The sequence below is a fragment of the Malus domestica genome, chromosome 11, assembly GCF_042453785.1.
Source record: "Malus domestica chromosome 11, GDT2T_hap1".
NCBI classification, from domain to species: domain Eukaryota; kingdom Viridiplantae; phylum Streptophyta; class Magnoliopsida; order Rosales; family Rosaceae; genus Malus; species Malus domestica.
In genome coordinates this window covers 25,229,010-25,252,543 of record NC_091671.1, presented here as the reverse complement: position 1 = coordinate 25,252,543, position 23,534 = coordinate 25,229,010, and the positions used below count along the sequence as shown (strand labels likewise).

Sequence of the window (23,534 nt, the reverse complement as noted above, 5' to 3'; positions counted from 1 at the left end):
AAACTGGAAACAAGCAATCCAAGTCGAACTTGATTCACTTGCGAAACGTAAGGTGTTTGGACCTGTAGTTCCTACTCCTCCACATGTGAAGCCCGTTGGCTACAAGTGGGTTTTCGTTCGGAAGTGTAATGAGAAGAACGAAATTGTGCGTTACAAAGCTCGTCTTGTAGCACAAGGTTTCTCACAACGCCCCGGGATTGATTATGACGAAACTTACTCACCCGTTATGGATGTGATTACTTTTCGATACCTTATCAATTTGGTAGTTTCTGAAAAACTGGATATGCAGCTGATGGACGTAGTAACCGCGTATCTCTATGGGGATCTTGATACGGAAATTTATATGAAAGTTCCCGAATGACTTACATTGACTGGTTCAAATATTTCCAAACCCCGGAACATGCTCTCAATTCGGCTGAGGCGTTCACTATACGGTTTGAAACAATCCGGAAGAATGTGGTATAACCGTCTGAGTGAGTATTTGACTAGTCAGGGATATGTGAACAACGAACTATGCCCTTGTGTGTTCATTAAGAAGTCACATTCCGGATTTGCGATTGTTGCAGTATATGTCGATGACATGAATCTCATCGGAACTCCTGAAGAGCTCGCGAGAACTGCTTCGCACCTGAAGTCGGAATTTGAGATGAAAGATCTAGGAAAGACTCGATACTGTCTCGGTCTCGAGATAGAGCATTGTTTGGATGGAATCTTAGTACATCAATCGAACTACACCCAGAAGGTGTTGCGCCGTTTTAATGAGGATAAAGCGAAGTCTTCGAGTACTCCTATGGTCGTTCGTACGCTAGATGCAAAGCGAGATCCTTCCGTCCGAAGGAGGATGATGAAGAGATTTTGGAGCCTGAAGTTCCTTATCTAAGTGCGATAGGCGCTTTATTGTACTTAGCTCAATGCACTAGACCCGACATCTCCTTCGCTGTTAATCTTTTGGCAAGATATAGCAATGCACCAACACGCAGACATTGGACTGGCGTGAAAGACATCTTTCGTTACCTTAAGGGTACTACGGATTTAGGCTTATTCTATCCCTACGAATCCTCGAGTGATGTCGCATCCTATGCTCATCGGGTTGATTCTCGCCTTGTTGGTTATGCCGATGCTAGATACTTATCTGATCCGCACAAGGCGCGTTCTCAAACGGGTTATGTCTTTACCGTTGGAGGCACCACAATATCTTGGATGTCAACTAAACAGACCTTAGTTGCCACTTCGTCTAACCATGCTGAAATTCTCGCCTTACATGAAGCAACTCAGGAATGCTTTTGGTTAAGAGCAGTAATGGGCCATATTCGAAGCTCATGTGATCTTCATCCCGCCATTAATGCCCCGACGACGATTTTTGAAGACAACGCAGCTTGCATCGAACAGCTCAAGAAGGGTTACATCAAAGGAGACAACACCAAGCATATTGCGCCGAAGTTCTTCTTTACACATCAACAACAAGAGCATCAGAAGATTGAAGTCACGCAAATCCGATCACAAGACAATCTGGCCGACCTCTTCACCAAATCACTACCGAAGGCGACGTTTCAGAAGCTTGTTCATAGAATTGGTATGCATAAACTTTCTGAGTCGTAACTTTGCTATTTCTCTTTGGAATTATGTCAAACTCAAGGGGAGTATCTTCTGGATACTTGCTTGATCTTAATGTACTCTTTTTCCCTACAATTAGGAGCATTTTTCCCACTAGGTTTTTGCTACCTAACTAGGTTTTAACGAGGCACCCACCTTGGGCTGGTCATATCCCTGATGACGTCCTGTAGACGTTTCTTTTGACTTTGCATTTCTCACGCATTTTTCCTTAGACTATGGATTTTGTCCCTACTTGGGTTTTTGCCATAGCCTTAGGGTTTTTTTTTAGTGAGACTTACTACTTATTCAAGTTCCTACCTTATTGAGAATAAGCGTTGTTCCTTGGAATCAGTGCCAACGAGTCGACTTCCTCAACTTCTGCATGATGCTAAATCTACCTTAAGTATTTGCACACTCAATGGGGAGTGTTGTAAACATTCCTAGAATAAGTATGATTGTGTAAATCCTAGATTAGATTTGATTCTAGTTATCCTTTCCTATTACAACTTGTATTACTTGGAGGAGAAGGAATATCTTCTCTCCCTTTACTACTATAAATAAAGGCACAATGTAGGAGGGATAACAACACACACATTCCCCTACAATTCTACAAACACACATCTCTCTTCTCTCTCCCACTGCCGCTGGCCCTCTCTATTTTGTTAGATAAAAATAGACCACAACAAAAACAACATTCTTCTTGCTCGATTCTCCTTTTCCCCAATATTATTTCTATTAAAAACCAACTATTTAGATAAAATTTAAAGTTAAAACTTGTGATCTCTAAATTTCAAGGGTTATTTATTTATTTGTTTTCTACACGAGGAATTTCTAGGGGCAGGCGTGGGTTGGTTTTGGGCCAAAACCGAAACCAAACCAACCTAGTTGGTTGGGCCAAAATTGCAAACTGAAACCAATCAAGCTGGGTCTAAAACCGATCAGATCGGTTAACCAACAGTAGCGGATTGGTTTGGATCAGTTTTCGGTTTGTGTGAAGATGAAAATACATAACAAATTTCTCTCCCAAAAGATACAGAATGTAGCACCAATGAGTAATTGCTCAGAAAAGAACAAATGAAGCAGCTCAAGGAGAGCACCAAAGCAATAGATGTTGCCTTCTCCAAATGGTGCCCCATGTTCTTCTCCAAAGAGACTCTTAAACTAATCATGTGTTGTTTTCATGTGGTGAAAACAAGGTAACTCATAAACAACTAACCATTTATAGGGAAATTTTTTGAAATGTCATATGAACTAGTTCATATTTTTCAATTTGTCATATAAACTAAAATTTTAAGCAATTTGTCATACCAACTTTACAAAATCATCAATTTTGTCATCTCACTCCAACTCCGTTAAGTTTTCCATCCAATATATGTCATGTGCCTCGCACACGACTTGCGTTAAGGGTTATTTAGGTCATTTTAACATCTTTTCACAAGTTTTTTTTACCTTTCTTTAATACACACACTTAATTTTTTTTTTTTTTACTTTTATTTAGCACATATGCATTTACAACTAGTTTATATGAGAAATGGACAAAATGCATACAAGTTCATATGACATTTCAAAAAAAAATCCCCATTTATATTACTACACATTAATTAAGATTAAAAAATAAAATAAAATATATATGGGTCAGTTGGGCAACCACACCCTAAGAATTTTAAGAATACCTTATTTCTACCAGGAAAAACAGAAATATCTTATGTACTTACCTATACAATATCATTGCAGGTTGTAAGAATACAATCAAGCCGACTAGAAAATCTCAAACTTGAGAAGCTGTCTGTCACGGTCTGAGTAAGAACAATCTAAAATCTAAATGCTGTTGCTCTCAGTTACTTTGACTGAAAGAATAAATAGCATCTGCTGTCTATGAAATTAATTCTCTTCGGTCTCTACTCAAATCCAATTGAAATTTCATTAATAATTGTTAGTATCACCTAATCATCCTGCCTCACAAATGACGGAAAATGCAGGACCTCCTACGATCAAATCTAAACATCGTCAGGTAGTAACTCCACCAGGAACGCAGCCTCGGGTGTTCCACCCGTCGTCCTCAATCGCTACAAGCAGATCACCTATAAAGATAATTAGAAACCTGCAACAAGAGAAACATTACACATGAGTATCCAGAACATATGCCCTCCCCCTTTTATGATGAGATAGATAAAGCAAAACCAAATGCTTTGAGATATCGAAAAACAGAACTTGGTTATGGGAATAGGCCCAACTGGGTAGTACTCTAAAATGGAGATGGGAATGCTAAAAAATGATATCTTGATACAAGAAAAACAAAAAGTAACCACCGTATGCAAAATCACTTTTGCTTAACTGAAGTCCTTGCACAAGCGTTAAATGCTCGCCCTAGCACTCAACCAAACCAGAGATGTGATCGTGGGTTTGGGTGTGGGTGCGTCTGAAGAGAGAGAAATGTGATTGTGGGTGCTGGTGTGTCTCTGAAGAGAGCGACAGTTGAAAAATAAAAAAGTAAGCCATCATAAAGTGCACAGAACAAACATATAGAGATCTTGTAGCAAGAAAAAGACATTCTTTTCTATTTTGTACCACTTCGGCCTCTTTTGTTGGTTCATTTGCTCTTTGTGATGGTTCTTGATATATGGCACCACTGCCACAACTTCACCACACAGGAAAGTAACTCGCCTCACAATATTCCTCTTCACCTAACTGAAAAATCTCGAGTGGAGGATCCTGACACCCATCTGTTCTCACAACTCTGCCTTTAATAATATCAATGAAGTACCTCAACTAATAAGAATGCCTTCATGTAGAAAGAACAGATAACACACTGAAGTACCCATCTTCCAATAATGCCAAAAGTGTTCAATTGCATGTGATCTGCAAATCGTAGGTAGATAATTGGTAAGCATATCACAAACTTTGAACTACCAACGACAAATATTTTCACTACTCCGTTAACTCAAAAGTCAAAACTTCATCTTAACGACCTTTTTCATTTTCATACTAAACATAAACTTTACTTAAAAAATAAGTTGTAAGAAACCATAAGATAGATAAGGGGCCCATCAGTAACTAACCAACCTCAAAACCCAAACAGATTATAACCTCAAGTACAAACCCCTCCCAAAAAAAAGGAATAATAAGAAATAAAAGTCGCACTAGAAGGGACACCATTTAAAATCTTTGACACAGAAGAAGCTCAAAATTTTGATACCAAAGAACTTGTCAATGCTTGGAGGTTAATGTTCATTATTATTATATTTTCTAAAAAAAGCCAATTCTTTACAAGAATCGCCAAGGGTTAAGCATACTGTTGACATATTAACCATTAGAGTGAAGGAAACTGAACCAATCACAATTTAATACCATATAAGCCCAAATTGACAAGAGACATAGATATTCGTTGTACGGATGCTATTGCATCAACACAACCGGCACAATTTATTTAGCCAAAGTTTGACAAGATACCTCACTTAAAGGTGGGACAGAGTTGGGTACTTCCTCAGAACAATCAACGGTACCATCAATTTGAACTTCAGCCAATTGGGGGACATCAGTTTTCACATCTTCCAAATGGGGGCAGACAGGAGGGTTCCCTTCACGACACATGTGGCACTTAAATCCAATAAGCTTACCAATGTTCTCTGAATTCAGTCCAAAAGCCTCACCGTGAAACCACACTGCATGGTACAAAAGGTAATGAAGGATATGTTAAAATATCTAAATTGAAGAGGAATTGGTAACAACCTGTGGAGATTAATAGCATTATGACATACTAAATCAGAGCAGAATAATTCAGCTAAAACTTGCTGAATTAACGATAATGACATAAAAAGAGTTGCATTTAAAACTACAGTTGCATTACTAGTCATTTACCTCCACAGATTTCACAAGAAATATAATTTAAAGAAGACGTATATCTTGCTTCACAACAAAGGTGGCATTTGGGTTGATCAAGAATGGTCGACGCACATTCTGAATGCACAAGGAGTTTCTTATCCCAAAAATGCGTAACACGTTCATCACTTGGCTTTCTAGACAATAGCAGACCATTAAGCCAGTAACTGTGATAGACTTGCGTTCTCTTCTTCTGCCAAGTAACTGTATTTGGTTCCTTATAAGTGCCCTTATTGGATTTGCCTTTTTTCCCTTTCTTGCATTTGCTAAGTTTTTTATTTTGCACTGGTAAGCTTTTAGTTTTTCTAGGAGAACGACGTAGAGGTACAATTGCTGGAACTGTTTTGCTATTTTTCAATCTTACTTGTCGTCCTCCAGCCAAAGCTTTTTTTTTGTTTTTCAAACGCATTGATCTGCGACCTGTTTGAGAATTTGTACATTTTTGTGACTGTACTTTCCCTCCTTTCGGTTTACATTTCTGTGGCTTTACTATCGCTCCTTTTGTTTCAACTTTCCTTCTTTTTGTGTCAATCTTAGGATGCAATCCATTCTGGCATCGGTGGCATGTATATTTACACCGAGCAACCACTGCCCCAGCAGACTTTCTGGCATGCCTTTTGTGGTAAAATCCTGAAATTTATACAATAATAATCAGATACCAATGCTAAGACAACAAATGAAATCTGTATCAAGCATAAAGTTGTAGGGGCACCAATTATTCATTAGAAAGTAACAAAAAGAACATGCTGTGTGTCAATAGGTAATGCTACCTCCTAATGGGTCTAACTTGTATATACATTGTACACCAAAAGTCAAAATGAAAAATAACGGAAAGAAAAGATAGTACCACTTCAATATAGTTGCCAAAATGCAATGGAAAGAATGCGGAATGAACTGTCCCACAGAAAAACAGCTCTAACAATAAAATTCAGAACATTAACAGGAGCGTGATTGTCAACCAAATAAGGTTGCCCTAGGGTCATAAATAGTTCCCATCAATGGTACATAATACATAGTTACTTTCAAGCATGAAATATAACTACAGGGTTCAGTGTAGAAGCCTGAAGCAGGGCCAAGAGGAAAGCAAAAGACCACTAACGGAGACTTAACAGACTGGGATATAAGGCATTCATTTGTGAGGTTAATGAGTTGATAAAATAAATAAAAGCTTCAAGACTTCACAAAATATTGATACTACGTGTTCCGCCAGCAATGTTTCAAAACCGCATACCAAAGGGAAAGGGAAAAAAACCGAGAGAGAGAGAGAGAGAGGGAGAGAGAGAGAGAGAGAGAGAGGAGAAGGAGGAAACCCACACCTTTGCAATACTGGCAGCTCACAGCTTCCCTGTTATATTGAAAATAATATACAAGATAATCAGTAAAAACGTAGTTAATACAACATTTAACACGTAGCATGACAATATCATCTCAAGAATTGGTCCCTTAACAGGACTAGGAATACACAAGAGATGCCCATCTTTTCATATCATAGAACTTAATCCTCAAACATCACAGCTATTGATGTTCCCAATCCCTCCTAATTTTTCCTTTACAGGAACCTCAATGTTTTGACAGATGAACATAAGTGAAAGGCTTACCAAATGCCATTCGTTTAATGTCCATTTCTATCCAATATCAGGAGTAATATTTCTGAAACTGACTTAAAAAAGCAACAATTCCAGAACAAGGATTTCCTCAGTTTACTTTTATCGAAAGAAAACAAGCTACTATGGGAAGTATAAGCAATGACAAGCACAAAAAAATACGAGATGGCAATTACATGCAGAAGAACAAATTTGTGTTACCTTTTCAGGACATCTTTGTTGCAGTGTGCACATTTATAATACTCAGATCTTTCAGCTTTCGAAAACAAATACATAAATCCCTTTTCTTCCCGGGGCCTCTTTGTTACTCTGGCAACCTCAAGAACTTTCCCAGATTTCACATCAGTAGACTTTCGGGCAATCCTTCTCTCTTCAAAATTTTTCAAAAGATGCAAGGGAAGATATGATTCATCCAGCCAATACTTTTTCTTCTCACTGGACAGTTCTTCAACCAGAGAACCCCATCTCTTCACAATGTCAGGGATAGCTCTTCTCTTACCAAAATCAAGAAGATACTTAACCACCCCCCCTTCAGAGCACTTCCTGCGGACAATAACTTTCTTGAACAACTTGATTGATTTTCTCGACTCTTTGTCCAACGTGGGCAGAGGGTGTGAATTCTCAATATCATCCCATTTAATGTTTGAATCAAGCTCTCTAACCTGAAACAATAACAAATTTTAGGGACCCAAATTTCTAGGCGGTAACTATTCAAGACCGTGAATTATAATGGTGACCAAAAAAATGTTAAAATCACAGTTTTGAGACCAATCAACAAAAGAGAAAAACAATTCATGTAGGACAGAGATCCAGAGTCACTCCGGCCTTGGCATCACACCAAAGGTGTAATGGAATCACTCCAATACAGAAATTAGAAAAATTCCGGCATCACAACGGCCTTCAGCTTCATACTTAAGGTGCATTGGAATCACTCCGATGTTGTGCTTCACACACAAGCAGGAAACCCAAAATTTCTTTCACTAATAATCTTATTTCAAAAGCTTACAAAGTAGCCCCTTTTATAGGCTAATTGGTAGGGTGCATTTTTGCTCACCACCCTCAAGTAGTGATAATGCTCACCACCATATTTATCACCGTTGGATGAGTTCAAATTTTGAGATTTAGGTCTATCTACTACACAGATCTCGAAATTTAAACTCGTTTAACAGTGATAAATAGGATGGTGAGCATAAACATCTCTTAAGGGTGGTGAGCAAAAATATTCCCCTAATTGGTACATGAATCTGGAAAGGTCCGCATTACTATCCTAAGGAATTCTAAAGACTAATTTATGACACCTAATGTAGAGAATGAATCCCACATTCATGGGAGGAGAGACCTTGCATGGACTTATAACTAAGTTGGGCTACTCCACATAATGCCAATTGGTTTTATGGTGAAACCTCAACTTTCTTCACCTCATACGTTAAAACTGTAACATAGTGAGACTCAAAACAATTAACTTGCAGATTACATGCATAAATTGCATTTATTACATAGGAAAGTACAAAGACTCTAATTTATTGAAGTTTGAACTTGGCTGCCGCATCAGCTATTATTTATACCACAGCAAGCAAGAAGCCAGTAAAACATCTGAACATCACCATTTAAATGAAAAAGGTATGGACAATACCTGTAAAGCAAGCTGTTCTGCACTAGTTGAGGCCTCAACAGCAGCTCGCCAGGCAATAGATTTGCTTCTCTTAGCATATTCTGAATTCTCAGGATATAAAATACCCAGTATCTTTGTACACCCAGCTGCAGAATATACAACTTCGAATGAATTCAGAATAATTATTCAGTTGATTTAACTGTAAAAGAACTCCACAATGTAAAATTACACATAATAAATAGTAAACAATTAGCAGACCTTGTCTGGCACCCTTGGAAGTCAAGGAACGAGGCAAAACCTTCCAACTGAAAACCTGACGAGAAAGCCTACCACCCCTCCACCAAAACATTCCCAATCCACTGGCAGCATTTAAAGAGGGGTTGGACTCACTATCTGAACACTTGATCCTTCTTCTGCTACGTAATGAAGTCACAACATGAGAAGCTGAGCCCACGGTATTAACAGAATCTACATGTTTCAACCAGTCTGCTGAAAGTGCACGATGACGCAGATTTGCCTCCAACTGTATCATGTGTATCCACCAATGTTAAGAGATGAAATCAAAGAATAAAATCAAGATAGCCAAGCAAGTCATGGTAATACAAAAGACTCTTTGCAATAAATCAATGAGATACATTACAATAAATACACACACGTAAAAGAAATGATTTTATATAAACACGGTGCAGGCAAAGATTTCCAAATGATGGCTAAAGAGCATTTTGATAAAAAACCAGAAAAAGCAGAGCATAATTAAAACAAAAGGTTGACAAGAACACCAGCTTAAAGTTTTAGCATACGTAAACTAACCAACTCTATACAACAGACAGATTATAAATAAATAAAATCCTTACCATAAGAAGTAAATATTTAATGGAGGCAATGCTAGATGCCTGAATAAGGGTTTTACGCCACAGTTCTACGTGAAGTGGATTCAACCATGGGCCCAACAGAAGTCCCTGCAGACGATCATGAATAGATAGGATTTGACAGCTGACATCATTAAGATGACCTTTCCCACTCTTTTTCAATTGAAGGCCAACTCTATCACTATAAGAAGCATCCTGAATAGACCCCATACTCATGATAAACAAGCAATCCTTGTCATCAGCAGGAGCTTTGCAAGAAAAGCACCAACCACATTTCTCCTTCTGTGCACCTGTATTTAGGTTCTCAATATTTGGCCAGAAAAATTTGGACGATTTTTTTAAAATGGTCTTCATCTGTGCTGATATTATTTCCTCTTCTGTTATTATTTTATCTTCTTTAATTTTTTCTGATGACTTACGCGTCAACTCCTCGGCAACAGATGAAGCAATTTGGCCAAAACTGTAATAGTTCATATAACCAAATCTACAATACACTTCTGAAGTGCCCCCTTTTCTAGCGGTTATTGAAGACAAAGCATTGCCAAGATCCATATTATGTTTATTGATTCCCCTTCTAACATGTAAGCTAGTAGATGGTGAAGAAGAGTCTTCAGGCTGAGGTTTTTTCACAAAGTCAGGTCTATCTAAATCGCACGGCATGACTGACCTTTCCACTTGCATGGTTTCAGCTGGCACTTCAGAAGTTATATTTGGCATTGTTGTCACAGTCACTGAATTTTCTTGCAGTTTTTTATCTTCATCAGTCTCATTCTTAGCAGCACATGTTTCTGAAAATGCCAAAGGGTCCAGGGGCATCGAGTAACCAATGTTGCCATCTGCTCCTTCAAAACTAACAGGAATGTCCCAGTGCTTGCAGATTGCCACTAATATCCCACCATAGAAAAAACCTGAAGACCTTAGCACTTCAATAACTTTATTCAGATCATTTCTGTCATAATAGTTGAATGTGGACTCACGATCAAAAGAATCTGATCTGCAAGAGCAACAGCCATAACAGATGAAGCCAAACACATACCAAATATGATGAGAAGTGGAACATAACCTAGAGAAATAAATACAACATTTTAAATATACTATTAATCAACAAATTATTATCTCAATAAAAAAAAATTGAACATATCAATGCGCATAAGAAACTGAGAATAGCTCAATCACTAAAGGCCCATTTGGTTTTTATTTTATTTTCCTTTATCATTTTTTTATGCTAAAATATAGGCAAAGTATGTAGAAGAGAGGAGGAATAAAAAGGGGTGGAGGAAGGGTGCTGCAAAGAATGTATACAGTATGCATGTGGAATGGCGCACAAAATGAAAACTAAAAACCAAGAATTGAAAACAATTTGAAGATGTTGAGATACCGGAAGGAAAGATTAAGGAATGATAAATAGACAACTTGTGCAGGGGAGGAATCAAAGGAGAACAGATTACCTATGCTAATTGACTAGGCAAAATGGAAATAGAACTGATTGGTCTGATTGGTCTAACAAATAATTATTTAAGATTTAAGACCTTGTTCAGTTAGATATCCGGGTATGATGCATCTTAAAATGATTGCTTATTACAAATTCACTTTGATATGAATATGGGACAACCAACATACTTCATGCTTCTTGATAGGTTTTTTAATATATATCAATGTAACTCAGCATAAGATTAATGTTTGTTTCTCATGAATAATGATTTTAAGCAAGATGCTTGTGTAGGCCAAAATTAAGAGCAAATTGACCTATGAATAACAAAACTAGTCATCTTTGCAATTTAAAAGAGTAACACCAGCAGTGATATAATACAAAGCCATGTAAAGATTAAAAAAGACAAACTTACACCAACAGGTACCCACAACTTTTAAAATATAGCCGGCCACAAGGATCAATCCCTAATATCTCTGCACCTCGGAGTGACTTCTGCAAATTCATCCAATGTCTATGCCGGTCAATCAAACACTCAGGGCAGTACCAGTCACCCTCCGGCAAAAGATCATTAGAAACTCCAACACATTTTGAATGATATGCAGCAGGACAACCATCACAGCATATTAAATTTCCATCCATCTTACAGAGGCAGCATTCATCACTATTCCAGTCGTTGGTGTCATCATCAACCTCATCATTCAAATTCGAGGTACCAGCGACCTCCACTGGAGCCTTCCTTTTCTTGCCAACCTCATAGTTCAAATTCCGGTCATTCACCATGTCCGGCTCAGCTGCCAAAGACCTTCTATTAATCTCTGACCTTACGGCTTCCACTTCTATCAAATCATCACAAAGACACCGCAGTATTTCAACTTTTACAGAAGCAGGTTGTGTGTAGTAGTCAATTTTGTATAGCTTGAAGCAACCGAGATCAAAACCCGGTTTTAGTCCCGAACCATGGATCAAGAAATACTCCACCATAAAAATTGGCCACGTAATCAAGTCAAGAAAATCCCAATTGAGACTCCTACATCGAAGATTAACACAAAATGTTCAAAATCAATAAAGGAAGTTTCAAGTAACCCAAGGGGTGACATCAGATTAATATAGTAAAAGGAGGGCAAAGAATATACCTCAGACAATTAGAAGCAGATTCGTCACCTTCATTTGCGAGCCACTCCAAGTGTTTTCTCAGTGTTTGTAAAATAGAAACATGAACATGATCGAATAACGAGCTAGGAGTCTTGCACGTTAGTGCGGCCACAAAATCCTCCAACTTGAAGGGACTCAGAAATAATAGAGTGCTAAATGATCTTAAACAAGCATAAATAGAAAAAAGGTCAAGTACGGGAATTCCATCTAGATTTAAATGTTGTGATGAAGGAGGTAATTCGAGAGACTGAGGAAGAACACTGGGCTTTTCAGTCTCTTCACAACCAGAAATCACTGGTTTTTCCTCTGTTATTGCACTCACTGCAGAAGAGGACAATGGATCACTGACAGAAACATGATTTAGAGCAGAACCTCTACGAGCACTTCTCCTCAAAACTGTCTCTGTAGTCGTAGATTTCAAATTATCCAGTAGTTTTCTCCTCTTTCTACGGCTACTTTTTTTAATGCATGGACTTCCTGAATCGCCTAGGTTTCCATGAATCATTGGAGTGCGAGCCTCAGAGAGACTATCTTTTACCAGAACTTCCACCAATCCACTATCTTTAATGCAGCCAGTGTCAAAAATCCCAACCGAATTATCAGCTTTCAAATCTCCACTGGAACAACAATTTTTATCATCAAGTCGTTCACCAGCTGCACAGTCAATAGGGTCATCAACGTTCCTCATGGGAACATCTTCATTAATATCAATATACACTTCCTTACACATCCCATTAGAATTACCATCTTCGGTAATCTTTTCTTCACCATCTCCACTCCTCTCTTTTTCTAGACTTCCTTCAATCATCTCAAACTTGGGATTAACCTTGAATTTTTCTTCACAGTCACATTCTGTATCCTTAAACTCCTCATTAACTTCTAAATTGAGATCAAAATCGCAGCCCCTCTTCTGGGTTCCATGGGTAACCAAAGTTGAACCTCCCAAACTACTATCCCCATTCCGATTCTCAACAAAGTCGTCATTTGCATCCAAATTCAAATCAATACAATCTCTTTTCTCCACAACCCCCTCCATGCCAACATTTGAATCAACATTCAAGTCACATCCATCATTCAAATTCAAATTAAACCCAGCATTCAAATCAATCCCATTTTTCAAATTACCTACTCGATTCACATCCCCATTAGTAATCAACCCAGTTCCCTGTTCTAGGGTCTTATCCACTACATTACTAGAATCAACATTTTCATTCAAATTCCCACTAACCGCCACATTTTCCCTCAAATTCCCTCCAAACCTCTGTTCAAGTTCCAATTTTCCCTCAGACCCATCACTCAAATTACAATTTTCATTCAAATCCCCATCAAACCCAGAAGCATTTCCAAGAGCAGCATTACCTCGAATTTCTCGCTTCCTTTCAATACGCCGCCGTTTTTTGGGCTTCCGGCCCGGTTTGGCGGCGGCCTCCACGAGGTCAACCTCAGCACCGCAACCAAGGAGCAGAGAGACCTCATCGAAGCTCAACTCCTCAGTATTTCCATCTTCATAGACGACCTCGAACAACCCAGATGTGGCGGCGTACGATTTCACAGTTCCGGTGAAAAAACCGTGGCCTTTGAGCTCCTTCTTCACACTTCTTCCCACGAACTCCATTTCCTGTGATCCGCAGCCCGAACCCGGTCCAGAAATAGGAAGAAGACCCTTTGCTTTTCTCTCTTTCTCTCTCTAACTGCCTTTGTCCTTTGGGTCGGACAGAGAGAGAAGGGAGAGGGAAATTTGGTAATTTTCTCTCTCTAGAAATGCCTTCAACGTGCATAGAGATAGAGGGAGACAAAATGGATTTGGGTTCCTTTCTTCCCCCTCTCTCTAAAACTGCTTGACTCTGACTACAATTTCCAAAGAGCAGAGAGAGAGGAGAGAGAAAGTAAGCGCAACTACTCTCTATCTCTCTCTAGAAAAATAAGGTTGGTGAGAAACATCCGAAATTCGTCTTCTTATTTTCAGGGTGGCATTTCCCCTTTTTTTTTTTTTTTTTTTCTTTTTTGATTGGGAATTCTTAAGAATATAAAAGATTAAAACAAAAAAGTAGATGCCTTGCTCTAAAGTTTACCGTGCAATATAGTTTTAATCATGTTTGGAGACTGATTTGATGCTCTTGGTTTCGTAAAAGTTATTTATTCGAGGTTTCCACTTTATAATCTTTTTATCATTAAGTTAGAATTAAAGATGGAGATGAATGATTGAGATGGAAAATGAAGAATTAAGTCGAGACGCAATGAGCTGGACAGAAATGTCTTAAACATCATATTCAGAGTTTTCTACTTGCTTCATCTTCTTTAATAAGAGCCGTACCTAGTAGACTTAGCTCTTACATCTTATAGAAGGTTGTCAGTTGTGGGTGATTATCAAGTTTGAACTCCACAGCCTTCTACAGGAGCAGTGTATTAAGATTTATATGGATTTTTGTTAAGTTTTTTATCGATACACTTTTATAGATTTAAGTAGACTTTTCCGAACTATTATAAACTCCATCAAATTTCATAGACTTTATGATATACTGTTCTGGAAAGAAAAGAGTTAAATGATAGACTTTTACAGAATTTTAGTGAGTTTAATTGCTAGATTTTTTTATAATTATACGGATTGTCAGACTTTTTAATAACCAATTTATTCATAAGCATCATTATTTTTAAGTCTTTACTGTTGAAATTGTGATGATGTGGCACCGTTAGTTTGTGGCAGTATCATGCGGTCATTGTCAGCAAGATGATGGTAGTAAAATTAGTGTCTTTAGTGGCGGTGATAATAGTAGGGGTAATGATTGTAGTGGTAGGGGTGTGGTTGGGGTGGTGGAGTAAGGATGGGGGCAATGGTGATGGGGTAGTGTCATGGTGATGACATGGTAGAGGTGGCAGTCATGGTGATGGTGGTGTCAATGGTGATCATAGTAAATTTGGAGATGATGCTCATGGCAGTGACGGTGGTGGCAGTGGTGGTTGTGGGTGGAGAAATGGTCATGGTAATACGATGTTGACGACACGATGGTGGAAGTGATAATAAAAACAGTCATTACACTATGGTGGGTGGTAGAGTTTATCATTGGAGAATTGAGAAACAGTGAAATCCATCCAAATCCATGACTTACTAAAATCCTTTAAAATCAATGAAATTTTGAGTACACCTGGATTTTTGTAAACTCACAAAAAATTATAATTGAATACCACAACTGTAACATCCCACATCGCTCAAGGGAGTGGATCCTGTAAGCCTTATATGTATATTCTCATCTCTACCTAGCACGAGGCTTTTTGGGAGCTCACTGGCTTCAGGTTCCATCGGAACTCCAAAGTTAAGCGAGTTCGTGCGAAAGTAATTCCAAGATGGGTGACCCACTGGGAAGTTCTCGTGTGAGTTCCTAGAAACAAAACCGTGAGGGCGTGGTCGGGGCCCAAAGCGGACAATATCATGCTACGGTAGAGTCGAGCCCTGGATGTGGTGGGGGCCTGGGCCGGGATGTGACAACAACTATTTTGTAGACTTTTTAGAAGTTATAAAAAGTCTTTATTCAATACAAGGTGACTTTTATTGACTCCTTAAAAGTCTATATTAAATACACTTGGATTTTAGAATCAAACAAAGTTCATCAAACTCCATATACAATACATCTCCTAAATTTTCTTGAAACATGTAAATCATCGTTTTACTAAAATATATTCTTTCCAGCCCTGTTTTACCTTCACAACTTACGTATACATGGTATCGTTTTATTAAAAGAAATAGTTGAATGAAATGAGAAGAAATAGAGAGGCTTACTGACTATTGTTATGAAGATGACTTATGTAATTTCAAATCAATGAACATAAAAGAAACCAAAAGTCTAAATCAAGACAAAGACTGTTATAATTGAATTAAATGGGAGTAAATTTTCAACGTCCATATAGATAGAGATAGAAGGAGACAAAATGCCTTCAACGTGCATAGAGATAGAGGGAGACAAAATGGATTTGGAGATGATGTTCAAAATGGATTTGGAGATAGAGGGAGACAAAATGCCTTCAACGTGCATAGTGATGGTGGTGGCGGTCATAGTGATGGTGGTGTCAATGTTGATCATAGTAAATTTGGAGATGATGTTCATGGCAGTGACTATCACAGCCCGTCTCGAATTTATTTTTTTATTGATGGTGTGAAATGACTAAATTGCCCTTGGACGTTAGTTGGTGTTGTGGGTGATATGTTTTGGTTGTGGTCCAATTCATGTTAAGTCCTAATTGTTTGGACCCAATTAGAACTAACATTTTTCCTAGTTTGTGGTTGGTTGTTTTGTTGCCAACTAGGACCACACACACTCACACATACCCATACCTTTACCCGTTGACCTTTCTCTCTCCTCCCTCTCTCGGTTTTCATCCATTATCCGTACAATTGTACGATCAACCCATTAACCAATCAATTCAGGCACGGATCGAGGTTTTGGAAGCCATTTTCGTGTTCCTTGTAAGCTTAGGAACCTATCCATACCTTTCATTGGACGTGAAGCCTTCGTTTTCCCGAGAAACCAAGAACCCCGATTTTAAGCACTGTTCATGTGATCATAATTGTGGACTTTTCAAGGAGTTTTGAGGTCCTAAGAAGCTTTAGAACATCTTCACGAAGCTCGGGGAAGAAAGTTGGAGTGTTTTGGATGTCGGGAAGCTTAGTTTGACGAGTTTCAAATTTTGGCAAGATTATCAAGGTTTCTCCAGCAAGATCCCGTGGATTTCAAGGCTTAAAAGTGGTAAGAATGTGTTCTACTCACTCTAAGCTTCATTTTGAGACAAATTTCATGGATTTTGGTGCAAAAATGAGTGAGAAATGAAGATTTGAATATTCCAAAAACCGAAGATCGCAACGGCGCTGGTGACGGTCTCAGGTGAAACAGGGAAGACGAAAGAGAATATTCCGTCAAGTCTGACGGAATATTCTAACGGCGTCAGGTAACGCTGTTAACTTTTATTAAGGTTTTAATGGAATATTCCTAACAGCCGTTAGGCTTAGTTAGGGTTTAGATGCGCGTGTGGGCATGTCTGGCTGTGCCCTTGCCAGCGCGTGGGTGGTCCAAAAATTATTTTTAAAATATGGAGATGTTCATGAGGTTGAGTAGATCACGTTGATATATTCAAACACCCCATTTGAGCATTGTATGAGAAGTTATTAGCTAATTTTGGTTGTGTGCTTTACTTAACGTTTATTTAGTTATTTCACATATAGGTGAGACCTATCCAGAGGGCGAGCGCCATCAATCGAGGCTCGGGGGCTACGACCCTTCTACATACTAGTGAGTGGGCTTTTGGTTTTCCGTATATACCTATATACTTGAGATTTTTTCCAGAAAATGAATTTGAATGATTATACGTTTTGAAATGTCATGCAAAGTATCTGCCTATTTTATTTATGCATTAGTAGTTGCATATATTTATGATTGGTGATGCGGACGCACAGGTAAGTGCCAGATAAGTTCATAAATTAAAGATATGAGATTGCTTTAGTTATGCGAGATATGATGTGATGCATTGAGAGCTCATAAACCTGCACCCCAGTGTTAGTGCTCCCGCCCAGAGTTATGGCACAGTCCTTCACGTGATGCTCACATCCCGCACCATATACTCACCTTGGATCCAAGTTAGGTGCACTGGCTTGTCATACAGACCATTATAGGTGGTTCCGTTCGTAGGTGACTCGCGATCATTCGCACATTCTTCACGTGATCGTAGCACTAGAGCATATTTATTTTACAACTAGTCTAGGTGGTTCCGACTCGTGTGCAGGATTTGATATGATTGAGATTGGTTATGAGCTATAGACTCAGCCAGGCAAGTCACGTTAGATGGATATGGCTGATATGATATCTGGCATTGATATATTTTAACTGAATTACTTATAGCATTTCATTGAGATACTTTGGCATGATATATTTCTATGGATTTTCATCCTGAGCATGGTTTCTGATATAACATATATTATTTTTCTGGGAAATTATACAGGTTTTACGACGAGGGGTTAGCGCTTTTGATAAATGAAATGAATTTGAAAAGCTTTGTTTTTGCCCACTCACACTTTCTGTTTTACACCCCTCCAGGTTTTAGGTAGAAGTGCTTTGGTGGCTCACTGGGATTTTGACGGTGGTTCTGACAGAACATCACAAATGTAGGATCACCTTTGGGTGTTGTATAATTAGTACTTGTCCAGTCGGACTGCACTTAGGCTATTTATGCTCTGATTGTGTATTTCACACTTAATCTTGCACTAGCACCTTATTTTAGCTTGTACTTTTAGTGGTATGGCTTTTATTCATTCACATTTCCTTATATCTTTATTGCTTCCACACTGTGCATATGGCTACGTCATCCTCACGTGATGGCCAGCATGTCTTGATCTAGGTCGGGATGTGTCAGTAACGGTGTTAGCAGTGATGGTGACAGTGGTGGTTGTGGGGTGGAGGAGTGGTCATGGTAAGACGGTGTTGACGACATCATGGTGGAAGTGGTAATAATAATAGTCATTACACTATGGTGGGTGGTAGAGTTTATCATTAGAGAATTGAGAAATAGTGAAATCCATCAAAATCCATGACTTACTAAAATCCTTTAAAATCAATGAAATTTTGAGTACACCTGGATTTTTGTAAACTCACAAAAAATTATAATTGAATACCACAACCATTTTATAGACTTATTAGAAGTCATAAAAAGTCTTTATTCAATACAAGGTGACTTTTATTGACTCCTTAAATGTCTATATTGAATACACTTGGATTTTAGAATCGAGCAAAGTTCATCAAACTCCATATACAATACATCCCCTAAATTTTCTTGAAACATGTAAATCATCGTTTTACTAAAATATATTCTTTCCAGCCCGTTTTCCCTGCACAACTTACATATACATGGTATCGTTTTATTAAAAAAAAATAGTTGAATGAAATGAGAAGAAATAGAGAGGCTTACTGACTGTTGTTATGAAGATGACTTATGTAATTTCATATCAATGAACATAAAAGAAACCAAAAATCTAAATCAGGACAAAAACTATTATAACTGAATTAAATTGGATTAAACTTTTTTTATCTTGAAATTATAAACATTTCATTACAAATCATGTTTTATAAAACTCAAATTTATCAAAGTATATATTTCTTCATCTCAAAGTCTGTTATGTATTTTACTTTTACAATATAGAAAACCAATCAAAGTCTGTTATGTATTTTACTTTTACAATATAGAAAACCAATCAAAGTCTGTTATGTGTAAGTGTTCTTTGTTCATATATAAAAGAGGAGCAGAGCCCAGCAACAAACAAATTAGATAACATAACTTACATAAAAAATAACATGAGAAACAAATAAAATAAGATTGAACAAACAAGGAAATAGAGAGGCTTATCAATTGGATAAAGCACGATGGTCGTTGTCTTTAAAATCGATTTTTCCCCCTTAGGTTCTCAAACTAATGCAGAATAACATTGTTAAGTTTCAAGGACATTAGAGATAACAATTACCATGCTGATATCCACTTAGAAAACGGAGTTGAATTTCTGTGCATAACTTCATACGAATATGGCCAGAAGCGTATTCTAGACAAGATAGAGCGTATCTTGAGTGCTCTGTATACTACGACCATACGGCCCATAGAATGCCACTATGTGGCTGGCCCAACTACTGGGACTGCGCACGAAATTACACTTTGGCATGATCATTTGGGACATCTTGGACAAATAGCTATGCGCTGAATCCTCAAATCATCACACGGGCATCCATTAACCCGAAGTTTAGGTTCAATCCAAGGAATCACATGTCAAACATGTTATATGGGAAAGCTTATTACTAAGCCTTCTTATGACAATATTCGTTCGAATCCTCCCATTTTTCTACAACGGATTCAAGGGGACATTTATTGACCGATTCACCCTCCCTGAGAACCATTTAGATACTTTATGGTTTTGGTTAACCCTTCCACACGTTGGTCACACGTGTGCTTGTTGTCTACAAGGAACGCTTCATTCTCCAAATTGTTGGCTCAGGTTATCAAGCTCAGGGCTCACCACCCTGATTATCCAATCAAATCTATTCGATTAAATAATGCTGAAGAATTCATATCTAAAAATTTTGATGACTATTGCATGTCGGTTGGGGTTGAAGTCGAACATCACATACCCCAAGTTCACACCCAGAACGACTTGGCAAAGGCTTTCATTAAACGTTTACAAATGATTGCTCAATCATTGGTCATATGTACCAAGCTCCCAATCGTTGCTTGGGGCCATGCAATATTGCATGCAGCAAAGTTGGTACGCCTAAAGCCTGTTGCGACATAACCATTTAGTGCCCTTTAGTTGGTTACCAGATGCGAACCTGACATATCACATCTGCTCATTTTTTGTTGTGCAGTATATATGCCGATCTCACCGCCCTTACGTACAAAAATTGAGCCTCAGCGAAGGATGGGAATTTATGTTGGATATGATTCTCCTTCGATTATTCGTTGCTTAGAACCTTTGACAGGCGATATGTTTACCGCTCGTTTCGCGGATTTTCATTTCTATGAGACAGTCTTCCCGTCGTTAGAGGGAGGTAAGAACGTCAACGTTCCTGAAGAACGATGCGAATTATCATGGACGACTCCCACTTTGTCTCATTTAGATCCCCGCACCACTCAGTCTGAAATTGAAGTACAACGCATATTAGATCTCCAGAGTATAGCTCAGAGCATGCCAGATGTTTTCATCGATCTAGCGCGAGCAAATACGCCTGCAAAGATGGATGTACCAAATGTACGACGAACTTCCTGCTGGAAGCTCGGGGCCCCAATCTTGGTGACCCACGTACATTAGCGGCTAGCCAATCATCTGCCTCTACACAAAAGCGTGGTAGACCCCTTGGTTCAAAGGATTTACACCCCCATAAGAGGAAATCCAACGCCCCAGGATTGACTATGACTTAACTTATTCACCTATTATAGATGCAATTACTTTTCGCTACCTTATCAGTTGGTAGTTTTCGAAAAATTGAGTATGCAGCTGATGGACATAGTAACTGTGTATCTCTATGGGGATCTTGATACGAAAATTTACATGAAAGTTCCCAAAGGACTTACATTGACTAGTTCAAATATTTCCAAACCCCGGAACACGCTCTCAATTCGGCTGAGGTGTTCACTCTAAGATTTGAAACAATCCGGAAGAATGTGGTATAACCGTCTGAGTAAGAATTTGACTAGTCAGAGATATGTGAACAACGAACTATGCCCTTGTGTGTTCATTAAGAAGTCACATTCCGGATGTGCGATTGTTGCAGTATATGTCAATGACATGAATCTCATCGGAACTTCTTAAGAGCTCGCAAGAACTACCACGCACCTGAATTCGGAATTTGAGAAGAAAGATCTAGATAAGACTCAATACTGTCTCGGTCTCGAGATAGAGCATTGTTCGGATGGAATCTTAGTACATCAATCGAACTATACCTAGAAGGCGTTACACCGTTTTAATGAAGATAAAGTGAAGCCTTCGAGTACTCCTATGGTCGTTCGATTGCTAAATGCAAAACGAGATCCCTTCCGTCCAAATGAGGATGATGAATAGATTTTGGAGCCTGAAGTTACTTATCTAAGAGAAATAGGCCCTTTATTGTACTTAGCTCAATGCACTAGACTCGACATCTCATTCGCTGTTAATCTTTTGGCAAGATACAATAATGCACCAACACGCAGACACTGGACTAGCGTGAAAGACATTTTCCGTTACCTTAAAGGTACTATGGACTTGGGTTTGTTCTATCCCAACGGATCCTCAAGTAATGCTGCACCCTCTGCTTCTCGAGTCGATTCTTGTCTTGTTGGTTATGTCGACGCATGATATTTGTCTGATCCGCACAAGGCGCGTTCTCAAATGGGTTATGTCTTTACCGTTGGGGGCACTACAATCTCTTGGAGGTCAACTAAACATACCTTAGTAACCACTTCGTATAACCATGTTGAAATTCTCACCTTACATGAAGTAACTTGAGGATGCTTTTGGTTGAGAGTAGTAGTGGGCCATATTCGAAGCTTCTGCGATCTTTATCCCGTCGTTGATGTCCCGATGAAGATCTTTGAAGACAACGCAGCATGCATCGAACAACTCAATAAGGGTTATATCAAAGAGGACAACACCAAGCACATTGCATCAAAGTTCTTCTTTTCACATCAACGACAAAAGCATCAGAAGATTGAAGTCACACAAATCCATTCACAAGACAATCTGGAAAACCTCTTCACCAAATCACTGCCGAAGACGACATTTCAGAAGCTTGTTCATGGAATTGGTATGCGTAAACTTTCTGAGTGGTAACATTGTTATTTCTCTTTGGAATTATGTCAAACTCAAGAGGAGTATCCTGAATAATACTTGCTTCATCTTAATGTACTATTTTTCCCTACGATTAGGAGCATTTTTCCCACTGGGTTTTTGCTACCTAACTAGATTTTAACGAGGCACCCACCTTGGGCTGGTCATATCCCTGATGACTTCTCGTAGATGTTTCTTTTAACTTTGCATTTCTCACACATTTTTCCTTATACTATGGATTTTGTTCCTTCTCGGGTTTTTACCATAGCCTTAGGGTTTTTTAGTGAGACTTACTATTTATGCAAGTTCCTACCTTATTGAGAATAAGCGTTGTTCCTTAGAATCAGTGTCCATGAGTCGACTTCCTCAACTTCTGCATGATGCTAAATCTACCTTGAGTATTTACACACTTAAGGGGGAGTGTTGTAAACTTTCTTAGTTTAAGTGTGATTGTGTAAATCCTAGATTAGATTAGATTCTAGTTATCCTTTCCTATTACAACTTGTATTCCTTGGGGATACACATATTCCCCTACAATTCTACAAATACATCTCTCTCAATCTCTCTACCCTTGCCGCCCGCCTCCCTTAATCTTGTCAGATAAAATAGGCTACAACACTTTGTACAAAACTATTATAAAAAAAACCCTAAAAACTGCAAAAAGAAATCCAAAAGCCACAATACCTTACAACCCAATGTATCCGATTGAATCAACTAGCACAAAAACCAAAAAGGCCTTCCATATTTCGTTATTTACAAAGAAAGACTCCAGCATAAGACGATGGAAGTTGTGCCACCCATCACCTTCCCTTTTTTTCTCTCTGCAATTTGTATCTCTCCCTTTTTCTTGGCAATCTCATATCAGGAAAAGGTTTTGCCTTTTGGGTTTGCGAAAATTGCGAGAGCTACCTTATGGGTTTGCAGCATGTAGGATCAAGTTTGGGTTGTAGCTTCTGGGTTTTGCATCAACAAGGGAGCTTCTGGGTTTGCAGCGAGACGATACGGCGCAACTTGAGAGCTTTTGTGTTCCGTTGCTTGTAATCGATAATGTAGTAAAGAATAAAGGCAA

At 38.6% G+C, this 23,534-nt stretch overlaps 1 protein-coding gene across 2 annotated transcripts; it reads right to left on the bottom strand.

Moving 5' to 3' along the window:
* Nucleotides 1–3,194: 3,194 nt before the first annotated feature.
* Nucleotides 3,195–14,146, bottom strand: LOC103421895 (DDT domain-containing protein PTM-like). 2 transcript variants are annotated; one of them, XM_070807813.1, is made up of 11 exons: nt 12,123–14,146; nt 11,402–12,016; nt 9,543–10,551; nt 8,947–9,211; nt 8,710–8,834; nt 7,278–7,738; nt 6,789–6,817; nt 5,452–6,102; nt 5,044–5,255; nt 3,929–4,452; nt 3,195–3,694 (listed from the first exon to the last, which is right to left on the bottom strand). In XM_070807813.1, exons 1-10 carry the CDS (start codon nt 13,754–13,756, stop codon nt 4,438–4,440), a joined length of 5,016 nt encoding a protein of 1,671 aa, XP_070663914.1. In that variant the 5' UTR covers nt 13,757–14,146; the 3' UTR covers nt 3,195–3,694; nt 3,929–4,437. The 2 variants fall into 2 exon arrangements, with proteins under 2 accessions (XP_070663914.1, XP_008358163.2); XM_008359941.4 differs by having other exon boundaries at nt 4,162–4,452.
* Nucleotides 14,147–23,534: the final 9,388 nt, after the last annotated feature.

What these genes read in the sequence shown, in the direction of transcription:
- LOC103421895 (XM_070807813.1), bottom strand. Translation starts at nt 13,756, where the DNA reads ATGGAGTTCGTGGGAAGAAGTGTGAAGAAGGAGCTCAAAGGCCACGGT. An exon ending in AGTTGTGGGTACCTGTTGGT is followed by an intron (nt 10,552 to 11,401) that starts GTAAGTTTGTCT and finishes TTGCTCTTGCAG; the next exon opens with ATCAGATTCTTTTGATCGTG. An exon ending in CAGAACAGCTTGCTTTACAG is followed by an intron (nt 7,739 to 8,709) that starts GTATTGTCCATA and finishes TTATTGTTTCAG; the next exon opens with GTTAGAGAGCTTGATTCAAA.